At 40.3% G+C, this 13,108-nt stretch overlaps 1 protein-coding gene across 5 annotated transcripts in view; it reads left to right on the forward strand.

Moving 5' to 3' along the window:
- Cntn4 (contactin 4) overlaps positions 1-13,108 on the forward strand; it is a 793,681-nt gene that overhangs the window by 635,264 nt on the left and 145,309 nt on the right. For all 5 annotated transcript variants that reach the window (XM_070018985.1, XM_070018989.1, XM_070018986.1 and 2 more), the window contains 2 exons: positions 2,848-2,950; positions 7,078-7,262. In XM_070018985.1, the coding sequence (XP_069875086.1) occupies positions 2,848-2,950; positions 7,078-7,262 (288 nt within the window). The remainder of the gene's footprint in view (positions 1-2,847; positions 2,951-7,077; positions 7,263-13,108) is intronic.

The following is a 13,108-nucleotide window of genomic DNA, read 5'->3' on the forward strand; positions in this document are numbered from 1 at the left end:
GGTTGGAGGCTTATAAATATGTTAGAAAAAAAATAGCAAGAAAGAAAAACCACTTGAGTCCTTATCTTGGGGTTCATTTCCCTAACATCAACTTATCTGACCTTTTCTGCTTGTCTCAGACATATACTAGTTATTGCAAATAAGGGAAACCATGGGAGTTGTGTTCCTTTGGGCCTGGCTAACTTCCTTTAATACAATTTTTTCCAAGTCTTTCCATTTCCTAACAAATGGGGCAATGTCATTCTTTCTGATGGAGGCATAGAATTCCATTGGGTATATATACCACATTTTCTTGATCCATTCATCTACTGAGGGGCATCTGGGTTGGTTCCATATCTTAGCTATGGTACATAATGCTGAAATAAACATAGTTGTGCTGGTAGCTTTAGTATGGTCTTGTTTGTGATCATTTGGGTAAATGCCCAAAAGTGGGATTGCTGGGTCATAGGGGAACTCTATGTGGAGTCTTTGGAGAAACTCTATACTGCTTTCCAATGATTATTTTATTGCTTTGTATGTCCCTCCCCCACAGTATAACCCCTGTTTTCACTGTATTTGATGTTGGTATAATTTGGGGAGGGGAAGGGAAAAAACAAATGGTTTAAATAGGGATACAGGTGGACCCATTGCAACAATGAGATGTACAAGTCGTTATGTCGAAAAATGAACTTTACAACTTTGGCTGGGAGTGGGGGGTAGGAGGATGGGAGATGGGAAGAGATGGGAAGGGGAAACAAAGGAGGAGGCAACAATGCTTGATAAGAAATGTACTCATTACCCTGCTCATGTAATTGTAACCCCTCTGTAATGTATTTTCACAATTAAAAATAACTTAATATTACATAAAAGAAGGTTGTAGGCAATTGTATTTGTTCACCGGTATATCTTCAAAGTTGGATTGAAGACACACGATTGCCAAGTCATGTTTACAGGAGCAGGCTGGGACCGAACCTGATAGCTATTCAGACCTTGCTGTGCCTTGTATTTTTAACCTCATCTCCTCTCCCTCCAGCGCCTGATATACTGCCAGGCACACTCTCTTGATTTCCTGGGAAGGCAAAGACCTCTTTCTCTCAAGGCAATTCTTTTTTTTTTTTAATTAACACTGCTGTGCAGACTATGCAGCCACATACAGGAACAACGAGGTGTGAACTCGTTCACTGCACTCAGTCATGCTCCTGATATTTATGGAGTGATGATTCAAGCGCCCAGCCTGTTTGTTAGCAAGTTCAGCAGCTGTGTGTGAAGGATGTTGTTAGAAGCTCCCACACTATTAACAGCCCAGCTTTGTGCAAACGCTCTCAGGGAGGCAAAGACAAACCTAGGAACAGCCCGAGTCACTCACTGCAGATGTTGGCCCAAAGCAAGAGGAACGGTGAACTTGTCAAGCCCGGATTTTGTGCACTTTAGTTTCGTTTCGTTTCACCATGTAATTCAATGCAACGGTGAGAGGCCGTGGGAAGAAATTAAAATAAAGAGTCCAGGCCTTTGCTTTAATCATGAACACCAGCCAATTCACTGTGGAACTAAAAGCAAATGGCTTCTTTGAGATGATCGCTTCTCATAAAATGTAGGGATAGATTCAAATTTTGATTGTTTTTTTTTCCTCTTGAGGCATAAGCAAATCAGAAGAGGTTGCTAGCTTAGAAAAGTATGCTTCCATGAATTCCAAAATTAAAAATACTGAAGAGAGTGATCTAAGGAGTTGGAGGTGTGGCTCAGTTGGTAGAACACTAACCAATGAGCAGAAGCATCAGGTACCAAGTTCAAGACCTGGTCTCAGACCAAAAAGTAAAAATAAAAATTACCTAAAGTCCCTTCTAAATCTAATACTTCCTGTCCATTCTAGGGAAGGAAAAAAATAACAACTACAAAAAAAAGATAAAAAAAAAACTATGTTGACTTTTGCACATCAACAATAAATCTCATAGCAAACCTACCTACACTGCAAAGAATCTAACACATAGGGTTGATGTTTGTTTCACAGCTGGAGTAGATGCTCTCGGTGCCTGTCCATCTCAGAAACAGCAGATAAAGCTGGCAAAATGAGAGAACTCATTTCTATCTATTACTGCACCTGTGTCCATCACTCCTTGTTTTTAACCTTTTCTTCTGGACCCTTTAATGTCTTTCTCCTCTACCTGTGGAAAACAAACGAGAGATGAAACAGAGAACCTGTCATGATGCAGCAAAGTAAATAATTCCAAACTTCACATTTGGTCTGGATGAATCAGAAATAATGTTACATAGCCAGAAACTGAATAAGAATAAATGTATTAAAGACAATTAGAACTTCTATAGACAAGATGGAGAATGGATTGCTATGAAGTAGTATTTAGTTTTAATGCCCAGACTGAGTTTGTCAGGTTCTTACTTGGATCATAATCAAACTATGATACCGGAAATTGGTAGAGACTGGTTCAGATTGACCTTGGAAGTGAACATGAAATTGGTGACCTTGGACTGACCTCACAAGGCGTGTATATTTTTTAAGTGCTTTGCATATTTTAATTGTGTGCCGTATGTTTGCAAAAGGATGATTTTTGTGCTGACTAGGGATTTGTCACTCTAAATTTTGTTTGTCTCCCATGGCTACCTTAAAAACATATTTTTGAGAAGCCTGGCGAATTTAATCCTAGGCAGATGGCATACCACTGTGATACGGATTTTTTCCCCATGCAGGAACTGGGAGAAAAGCCACAATTTCCTGGCTGTTGGAGAGATGGCTAGCTTTCTCTGAGGGAATTAATGATGCTCGTAATGATGCGTAGAAGGATCCTACAGGAACAGAAAGCACGCACATCTTGAAGGAAATCTCTGAGACTTGCATCTTTTGTTTCTTCACAGGGGTGATGGGTGAATATGAACCCAAAATAGAGGTACAGTTTCCAGAAACGGTCCCTACAGCCAAAGGAGCCACAGTCAAGCTGGAATGCTTTGCTCTAGGAAAGTAAGTTCTGGTTTCTTGTCCTCCTGTCTCCCTTCGGTTGAGGCAGGTGGAGAATTTTCCTCGTGCTGTTCATAGCCCTGGGTGCTGAGGTGACAGAAATCAAGCAGGGCCTTTCTCTTTGCAATTCTGCACATGCTTCTTTGCTTCTGCCCTCTGAGCATGGAGAAGAGACAGATGATGGTGCCAAGATTGGGCAACTGCCATCGACGTGGCCACAAATGGAAAGAGAATGGGCAATTCTGAAGAAAGTATTTTGTTCTATTGCTCTGACCTGTCATGTGCATGCCGTCTAAACCAGAGTGACAGGGAAACAATGGCCTTCATTTAAGGTACAGGCAAACTGACTATGGGGGAAATAGGGACTTGTGTTCTGGCCCTAGCTCACAGAAGCTACATCGTATTATTTTTTTCTAGAATTTCTTTTTAAATTATCAGTTTTCTTCTTCCCTTCTTTGGAGTTCCTTCTGACTGACTACAAATAGTTAAGATCTGCTGTTCTCTAAGAGGGTCTCTGTTTTACAGAGTGGTCTGAAAATTAGTTACACTTTTATTATTTAGTCTGGATTGTCCTTAAAAGAGCTACTTGGGAACCAATTAAAATTTCCATAGAGTATCTGCCAGAAGCTATAAAGAAATGAAATGCAAATCAGTGTGGATTTCTATGTGCCAGGAACCAATAGAAAGGCTTTGGCAAAAATAATATCATCCAGAGTGAGACTTTTTAGATCTTTGAAAGATTTTTAAAATTTGTTATTGTGATTATTGTTGTCATTGTTGTTGTTGTTGTTAATAATAGTAGTAGTAGTAGTAGTATTCTTTTTGCAAGTCTTGGGGCTTGAACTCAAGACCTGGGCACTGTCCCTGGGCTTTTTGGGTGGGCTCAAGGTTAGTGCTCTACACCTTTGAGCACTTTCCAGCATTTTTATAGTTAATTGAAGATTAACTATCAAAGAGTCTTAAGGATTTTCCTGCCCAGGCTGGCTTTGAACCGTGTTCCTCACATCTCAGCCTCCTGAGTAGCTAGGATTGTTGGCATGAGCCATCGGATGCCAGGCTCTTCTATGGAGTTTAAATAAACCATATCAATCTGTACTCACAATACCGTCTATCTGACACCAATTGCTAACTCCCTCCTTTCCCTGTGCCTAAATGTTGACTGAGGCCGCAGCATTAACTCTTGCTGAGTGCTTTTAAAAGATGTTGATTTATGAAGTAATTTTGTGTTTTGCACCAAATGTAGAATGTGTTCCATTTTTATACATTTCATTTTTATTGCTAGTAAAAAGATGATATTTTTTTCATATGTTTTCAAGTCAGCTACATTAGTCATCTTTATATTGGTACAAAACAATGCAGTGGAGGTTTTTGGTTGCTTCTTTTTTTAACTCGCCATAGTAAATAACTTGTGACAAGCTGGGCACAATGGCTCACACTGAGGTATGAGAGGCTGAGGTTTGGAGGATCACAGCTTGAGGCAAACAGTTCACAAGATCCCGTATCAACCATTTAAAAGTCTGGGTACAATAATGCACATTTGTCATCCCAGATATGCATGAAGCATAAAGACAAGGATTACAGTCCAGGCCAGCTAAAGCAAAAAATGAGATCAAAATGTAATAGAAATATGAAAGTCTAGAAAGTCTAGAAGCACAAGGGGTAGAGACCTGCCTACCAAGTGTGAGGCCCAGAGTTCAAGTCCCACTACCACCAAAAAAATGTATGATCTAGCTTCAGGACTGAATGCTGTACACACATGTCATTAAACCAATATGGAAAACATTTTTTAAAAAAAATCTATGATTTATTGCTGGGAACAAAACAGGTTAATGATGTGATTATGTTTTATATTTGCAAGTGTGTGTGTGTGTGTGTGTGTGTGTGTGTGTGTGTGTGTGTGTGTGTGTGTGTGTGTGAGTGTGTGTGTGAAATCAACTGGAGAAAAAGAAGAAGCAGGTCACTGGTAACTGGATACTGGATATGGATATTCTAGGCATATATCTTGTAAAAAAAAAAAAAAAAAAAAAAAAAAAAAAAAAAAAACCTGCAAGCTGACACCTTGACAGATCTTCTGTGGAGAAAGTAAAATCCCTGAATTAAAGTCTATTCATACTGCGTGAGCAGCAGCAGCCTCCACACAAAGGACTCTAATTGGGCTCCTCCAGGCTCCACAGAGATGTTTGGATTTGCACTTCACCTGTTGAAACCCACCATCATCACCCACTTAAGACCAGAAAGCATGCATTAAAGGCATGTGTTAGAAGAGTTTCTCGTTAGTGTAAAGAGACCCATAATACACTCTGATAGAGCCCTTTCTGCATTTGGAGCAAGTGTCTGTCTAATAAATCTGTGGTCTTTAAAAACAAATACGGTACAGATGATAGCTCTAATCTTTTAAATACCATCTCAGGTTTCCCACAGAAGATTAGCAAGTCTTGAGTCTAATTACTTCTCTGTTGAGTGTTTTTGTGAAATATAAATAAGGAAATAATTGTATTTCCCCCCCCCTCTGCTTCCCCCTCCCATCCTCCACCCCCAACTAGGAAGCCACAATCTTAAAAGCTGTGGTTCGCTCTCTAAACCACTGACTTCCAGGCTGCTCCAGCTTGCCCTTCTTGAAGTTGAACATGTCTTCTAAACATGAACAGCAGGGCAATGAAAGATGCCTTGAGAGCCTATAAAGACCTCACAGATTGCTTCTTTATCCCACTATGTTATGTAAAGATTCCCCAAACCACCTTCCAAGTGGATTGCTATAAATTGCTAAGGCTCTCCAGCTATAAGTCTCAACAACTACATTGTCCCAGATGCAGTGCCTTCTTTGAATTGCTCACCTGTCAACCAATTAGGCTGTATCTCCCAGATTTTTTGTTGTCATTTCTGTTCATTTTAGGTTTTCTCAAAGGCAGTCACTTTGTTGGACAGAAAGTTTTAAGAATATAATGTTACTGCTGTCTGTTATCTCATTAAAACTGCAGAAGGGACAGATAGCTAGTGTCTAAATACATTTCACATTATGTGGGTCGAGAATTCAGACACGGGGCGGGGGGGGCATTATTTTGCTTTATGTAGCATCACTTTCGACGTCACTGTCAGGTGGGCTGATGTTGAGAGCTCAGGAGTTTCACTCATATTTCTGGTGGGAATTTTACTGAAATTATCGTTTAGGAGACGCTACTATGGGACCCCGGTGGCTGGTATTCAAACCAACCTGTAGATGCCCCATAGAGAGCACTCCAAGAGAAAAGGAGTGAGGGCTGTCAATTTCCTCATGTCTACGTCTGGAAGTTGACACACTGCTTCCATTTACGTTTATTAGCCAAAGTAGTCAGAGAGCCGCCATGTTGGAGGGGGAGGGGAGGGAATCTCACCTCAGTGGAGAAATGTTTAGGAATTTGTAGTCATCTCCATTCTATCCATCACGAGCAGGCATGAACCACTTGTAGGATGATATTGATAACTTATGAAACATGTAGTTGAAAATATATAAGCACATAAAATTCCATTTTTGGTAGGCACAAAGGCTCAAGTCTATAATCCTAGATACTTGAGGTGCAGAGATTTGGAGCTTTGTGGTTCAAAGCCAGCCTGGGCAAAAGTTTTATGAGATTCCGTCTGAACCAATCACTAGGGACAATATCCAAGCTGTCGGCCATCCTAGCTATACAGAGAAATGAACCTGCCGGGCATAATAGCCCTTTCCTGTGTAACATCTACACAGGGCAGTACAAATAGGTTTGCAGTCCAGGCTGGCCCAGGAAAAATGCAAGACTCTGTCAAAGTAACCAACACAAAAAGGTCTGACAGCATGTTCCATATGCTAGAGTACATGTCTAGCCAATACAAGGCTTTGATTTTGAACCCAGTACTGCAAAACCTTTTTTAAAAATTCCAGTGATAATTCTGCATAAGAGATGGATTACCCTGTTTACAATCCAGGACCAAAACGCTCCTATTGGAGATATAGACACAGCTAACATAATAATGATGTACCAGGAAGGAAGTTTGAAAAAAGCTCTAATGAGTTTACATGTTTAGAATCCAGACGAAAGGTGTTCTTTGTGTAGACTCAAATAGAAGGTAGGGATCTCTCTTAATTCAATTCACTCCTTTTTCATTCTTGCTACCAGCCCAGTACCAACTATTATCTGGCGGAGAGCTGATGGAAAGCCAATTGCAAGGAAAGCCAGAAGACACAAGTCAAATGGGATCCTGGAAATTCCCAATTTCCAGCAGGAAGATGCTGGCTTGTACGAGTGTGTGGCTGAGAACTCCCGAGGCAAAAATGTAGCCAAGGGACAGCTGACTTTTTATGGTAAGTTTGCGATTCCAGGCCATTGTTTGTAATTCTGAAGAACTTCATGGTATTAAAATCATTCACTGGGAGATTTACTGGCAAGTGACTTTCTTTTTTTTCCCCCTGTGGTAGAAATTGTATAGGATTGTGTGAAAGTCTTGATTTGTTAAATAATTAGCATTTTCTGGAAGATGCTGGGCGGGCAGGGTGTGGGTGAGGGAGCAAGGATGTTGACAGAGCAGAGAGGAAGAAATTAGTCTGATGTGTTTGCAAGATGGATGGAAGTGTGAACACACTTCCAAAGAAGCCTGCTTTTCTGTTTTCCCTCTTCCCATCGAGCTGAGAACCTGACATAGGAAATAGATAATTATTCCTACTCTTAGTTTATTTGAAGAAGAGAAAAAAAGGAAGAAAGGAAGAAAGGAACAAAGAAAGAAAGAAAGAGAGAAAGAAAGAGAGAAAGAAAGAAAGGAAGAAAGAAAGAAAGAAAGAAAGAAAGAAAGAAAGAAAGAAAGAAAGAAAGAAAGAAAGAAAGAAAGGAAGGAAGGAAGGAAGGAAGGAAGGAAGGAAGAAAGGAAGGAAGGAAGGAAGGAAGGAAGGGGAGAAAGAAAGTAGGTCAATGTTTCAACTTCATTTGGAGTTTGACTCAGGGCTAGTGTTAATCCTTTGTGATTATTTCTGTTTGGTGGCGATTTATTGCAGTACTGTGAACATTTCCAAATTGCACACTACATTGTTTGTATGTAGTTCTTCTCAGAGTGGAGCATGAGAAATCACTCCCACCTCCCACCCCTACCAAAGACTTTATGCTCACCTGTTTCTTTTCCCATCAAATCATCAACATTCATCCAAATACGTTATAAATATGAATTCTCTCTCCTATGGTCATTAGTGAGCCTATCTTGAAAGCCCTGTTAGGATATTGATTTGAAATCCAGGAAAAAACATATTTTAGTAGATGGGATTTTTAGTAATTTCAGTAAATGGGAAAAACTGAGTTCCACCAGATCAAAGCATGCCTGAAAACTATCTCCCTGAGTTATAGGATATAAATGTTGCAGCTTAATAATTACATAAGTATGGATTGGCTGAGTACCCGTGGCTCACACCTGTCATCCTAACTACTCAGGAGGCTGAGATCTGAGGATCATGATTCCAGGGCAGCCTGGCCAGGAAAGTCCCTAAGACTCTTATCTCCAATAAACTACATTTTTAATAAGCCATGAGCTCAAGTGGTAAAACACTAGCCTTGAGTAAAAGAAGCTCAAGGACAGTGCCCACGCCCTGATTTTAAGCCCCAGGACCAGCAGAATAATAATAATAATAATAACAACAACAACAACGATAATAATTGTTTGAAGGAATGACATCATATATTAAAACGAGGAGAGCACTTTGGAGGGGCAAGTTGAAGCAAAAGCTTTGAATGTCCTTTTCTTACAAGAAATAGCCAATAGTACAGGAACTTATTTATTTCCCTAATAACTTCTTTCAAAGCACATGGCCAAAGAATTCTATTCAGTACTCAAATGAGGTGTTTTAGAAGCTTGAACATAAACTAGGGTAGATTTGCCAGCCTTACTGACCTTAATCACATGACCATTTCATAGTCTCACACTATTGATGCAGCTGGTGAAACAGAAGAGCACATAAGGTTCTAGAAAGTTCTTCACACAATGAACTAGGAAAAAATTTGAATAAATCTGCCTGGCCTTTATACATATATTTTTCTATGCTTACCAAATGACAGGCTTCACCTTTGATTTTTAATCTTTCTTACATTATGGTAGTTGATAATTTGGTGGGAGAATAAAAGCAGATCATATGGCTGTGCCTGTTTGGGATTTATTTTTCTCACCAGTCTAATAATTACTTCTTGCATGTCATACATAGTGACAACTTGATTTTACTCCAGTAATTAAGCAATGATTCTCTTTTTCTTGCCTGGTCAAATAGACTTTTCATCTTGGTAGCAGCTCTTCCTAAATGTTATTTGAGTTCTCCGCTGATTGAATACGCTCATTTTCATTTCATGATTTTCTTTTAAGTGAATTACTTGTTTTCAGTAGGTTACAAAAAAGATATGAAGCCAGGCACTGGTGGCTCACGCCTGTAATCCTAGCTATTTGGGAGGCTGAGATACTACAGTTCAAAGCCATCCTGGGCAGGAAAATTGGTGAAACTCTTACCTCCAATTAACTACCTCCCCAAAAAAGCCACAAGGGGAGCTGTGGATCAAGTAGTAGAGTACTAGCCTTGAGCTTCAAAGCACCCAGGCCCTGAGTTTAAGCCCCAGGACTGGGACAAAAAGGAGGAGGAGCAGGAGGAAGAGGAGGAAGTGGAGGAGATGGAGGAGAAGGAGGAGGAAGAGGAGGAGGATGAAGAAGAGGAGGAGGAAGAGGAGGAAGAGGAGGAGAAGGAGGAGGCAGGAGGGAGGGAGTGAGGGGGAAGAGGAAAGAAGAAGGAAAATGAGGAGGAGAGAAGATAAAGAAGAAGAGTAGGAGGAAGAGGAAGAGGAGAAGAAAGAAAAGAAAACAAGAAAGAAAGAAAGAAAGAAAGAAAGAAAGAAAGAAAGAAAGAAAGAAAGAAAGAAAGAAAGAAAGAAAGAAAGAAAGGAAGGAAGGAAGGAAGGAAGGAAGGAAGGAAGGAAGGAAGGAAGGAAGGGAAGAAGGAAGGAAGGGAAGAAGGAAGGAAGGGAAGAAGGAAGGAAGGAGGAAATTCTCTGTAACTAAGGCTTTCCATACTGCTTTCTAGTGGTTAGATGTTTCCTGTTCTGGAAATATAACAGTCTAGGGTGCCTGTGATGGACAGTCAACTCTGCCCCTGGCCCCAGCTTTTTACAAGGGGATGTTTTTCAGGGATCCAACTTGGAGAAGAAAAACACGCACTAACAAAGTTTGCCTTTAAATGCAGTTATCTGTTACCATGTGTGAGGAGAAGGACAGGATAAAGTTTGCTTCATTTATAGTTATTCCTCACTGTCAGCCACCACTGGAGTTAGAGATTCATCATTTCAGTTGACTGTCATGCATTTAGCTATTGCATCTATGTAGATCATTTTGTTCTTCTCCAACAACACATTACTGACATAGAAATTATCGCATTGTTTTCATCCTCACAGGAGAGCTTAATCATATGTAAGTACTTGGCTCTTGTTTTTCTGCCTCACTTTTGAAATTTTTCTTGCTCTGAGTTTTCCCTTTGAGCCACAACACCGCTTCCAGTTTTCTGGTGGTTCATTGAGAAAAGATTCTCAGAGACTTTCCTACCTGGGCTGGCTTTGAACAGTATTCCTCATATCTCAGCCTCCTGAGTAGCTGGGATTACAGTGCCAGGCAGACAATTGCTTACAACATTGAGGTGTGCTAGGAATTAGAAACTAAAGGACAGAGCTTAGAAACATGAGAATCATTTTCAGATTTTTTTGTTTTGTTTAGGTTTTTTTTTTAGGTTTTGAATCCAAGCTGTTGTATACCATTCATTGTAACTAATTTGCTTACTAGTACAAGTTTCTTACTCCTATTCTGGCTTCATAAAATGACATTTTTTTTCCTTTTTGCATTAAGACCATTGAACTTGTTCCCAAAAGCCCTGAGCATGAGCCTGTGGCGTTCCCCATTTCAGAGTCACTCCAGTTCCTGTGTTAACCTGTGTTTTTAATAATGTGAAGGACTCAGAAACTTTTTTCCCTTCCAAAGTTACCTGCCTAGCATGGTCTACTTTTAATCTACTCTTCCATTTGGTCATTCATTCATTCATTTATTGTGTATGGTATGTATGTATATGTGGGTGTGGGTGTGCGCGCGCACATGCACAAACGCGTGTGCATGTGTGTGAGAGAGAAAGGAAGGAAGGAAGGAAGGCAGAAAGAAAGAAAGAAAGAAAGAAAGAAAGAAAGAAAGAAAGAAAGAAAGAAAGAAAGAAAGAAAGAAAGAAAGAAAGAAAGAAAGAGAGTACTGGTGTTTAAACTTAAGAATTTTATTCTCACTTGGCTTTTTGGCTCAAGGCTGGTGCTCTACCATTTTAGCCACACCTTCACTTTCAGCTTTTTTGCTGGCTAATTGGAGACAAGACTCTCTCGGATTTTGTTTCCCTAGCTGGCTTTGAACTGTGGCTCTTCAATCCATGCTTCACACCCTTCTGAGTAGCTGAGATGATAAGAGTGAGCTCAGCTCATATATTTGTCTTGACATCAAAATTTTCCTACAAATAGATACGTTATTAAAATGGTAGACATCTTCCAATGACATCTACAATACATTATACATTTGCTCATCAACTGTCTTTCATTACCTACAGTGTGGCAAACACTGTTAGGTACCAGGGCTGCAAGAGGAATTCTTGCCCTCCAGGATCTGGTATTGGACTAACCATTAACCAATGTGGTGCTACTAAATAAATTAATGAACTAGAAAAGCTCATATGGTGGTAAGAGTTATGGCTGGCACCAGAGAAAGCAACTGGGGTGACAGAAAGACTGTAAGATAAAGTAGTCAGGAATGCTTGTCTGAAACTTGTCTCTATGCTGAATCCTGGACCATGAGCATGAGCCAGCTTTCTTCAGGAAGAATTTTCCAGGCCAGATATTCCCTGAGACATATATTTGAGCTGCAGTAAAGAAACCAGAAAAATATCATGAAGGGTGAGGCAAAAGAAGGTATAGACTATATAAGCTGAGAAAACTTTGAGTTTTATTCTCAGTCATGAGTAGCCATTGTGTGTGTGTGTGTGTGTGTGTGAGAGAGAGAGAGAGAGAGAGAGAGAGAGAGAGAGAGAGAGAGAGAGGGAGTTTTTGTGATGTCAATACTGGAGCTTGAACTCAGGGCCCCTCGCTCTCCTTTAGCTTTATTTGCTCAAGGCTAGCATACTACAACTTGAAACACCTCCACTTCTGGCTATGGCTGTTTAACTGCAGATAAGAGTTTCTCAGAATTGCCTGCCTGAGCTGGCTTGGAACCTCAGTCCTCAGATCTCAGCCTCTTGAGTAGTAGGCATGAGCTGCTGGTGCCTGGCTCATTGGAGGATTTTAAGTTAGGGAATGGATCAGTCTGATTCATTCTTTTCAAGTCCATGCTAGTGGCTTTGGGGAGAATAGATGATCAAAAACACCAAGGACAGAAGTAGGGCAATCGGGAATCTATTACTCATATCTAAGAAAGAACTGTTGCTTCCCAGGACTCTAGCAGGGAACACATGAAACGATGAGAGATGTATTTTGGAGTCAGAGCCAGTACTTTCTTCTTTCATCCGTACCCAGTTTATTGATAAAGAAACTGATTCCCAAAGAGATATAAAGTACGTGAATTACACTGACATGGAAAGAAGCATCCTTAGATTCTACATGCTATCCTGGAGATTCTGAAACTTCGCTGGGCTTCAGAAGAACTTACAAGTTTTGTTCAAATATAGAATGCTAAGCCCTGCACACAGTGGTTTTGATTTGGAAATGTCCGAAGTGGCACCTAAGAATTTTCAATTCAGTTAATTTCCTAGATCGTGCTGCTGCTGCTGATAGTAGTCTGAAGACTTTATTCTGAGGGTGATTGCTTCATGCTAGGCTGTTTCCAAATGGTAAAGAGGTGCTGAAATTAAATTACATGCAAGAGAAGGGGTCCCTACCGCTCTGGAATGATTCCAGCTAGTTTATCTAGGCACAGTAGACTGAGAAGTCTAAGTCATCTATCTTTAAAGCAGGGGGAAAACAAGTATAAATGGGAACCTGGTACCAGAGGTTTACTCCTGTAATTCTAGCTACTCAGGAGATTGAGAACTGAGGACCATAGTTCAAAACTAGCCTGGAAAGGAGATTCCAAGAGACTTTTGTCTCTTGGAACTTATGCTGAGGTTTAAAAAGAAGAAATTTA

The sequence above is a fragment of the Dipodomys merriami genome, unplaced genomic scaffold, assembly GCF_024711535.1.
Source record: "Dipodomys merriami isolate MVZ:Mamm:240054 unplaced genomic scaffold, mDipMer1.0.p SCAF_13, whole genome shotgun sequence".
NCBI lineage: Eukaryota > Metazoa > Chordata > Mammalia > Rodentia > Heteromyidae > Dipodomys > Dipodomys merriami.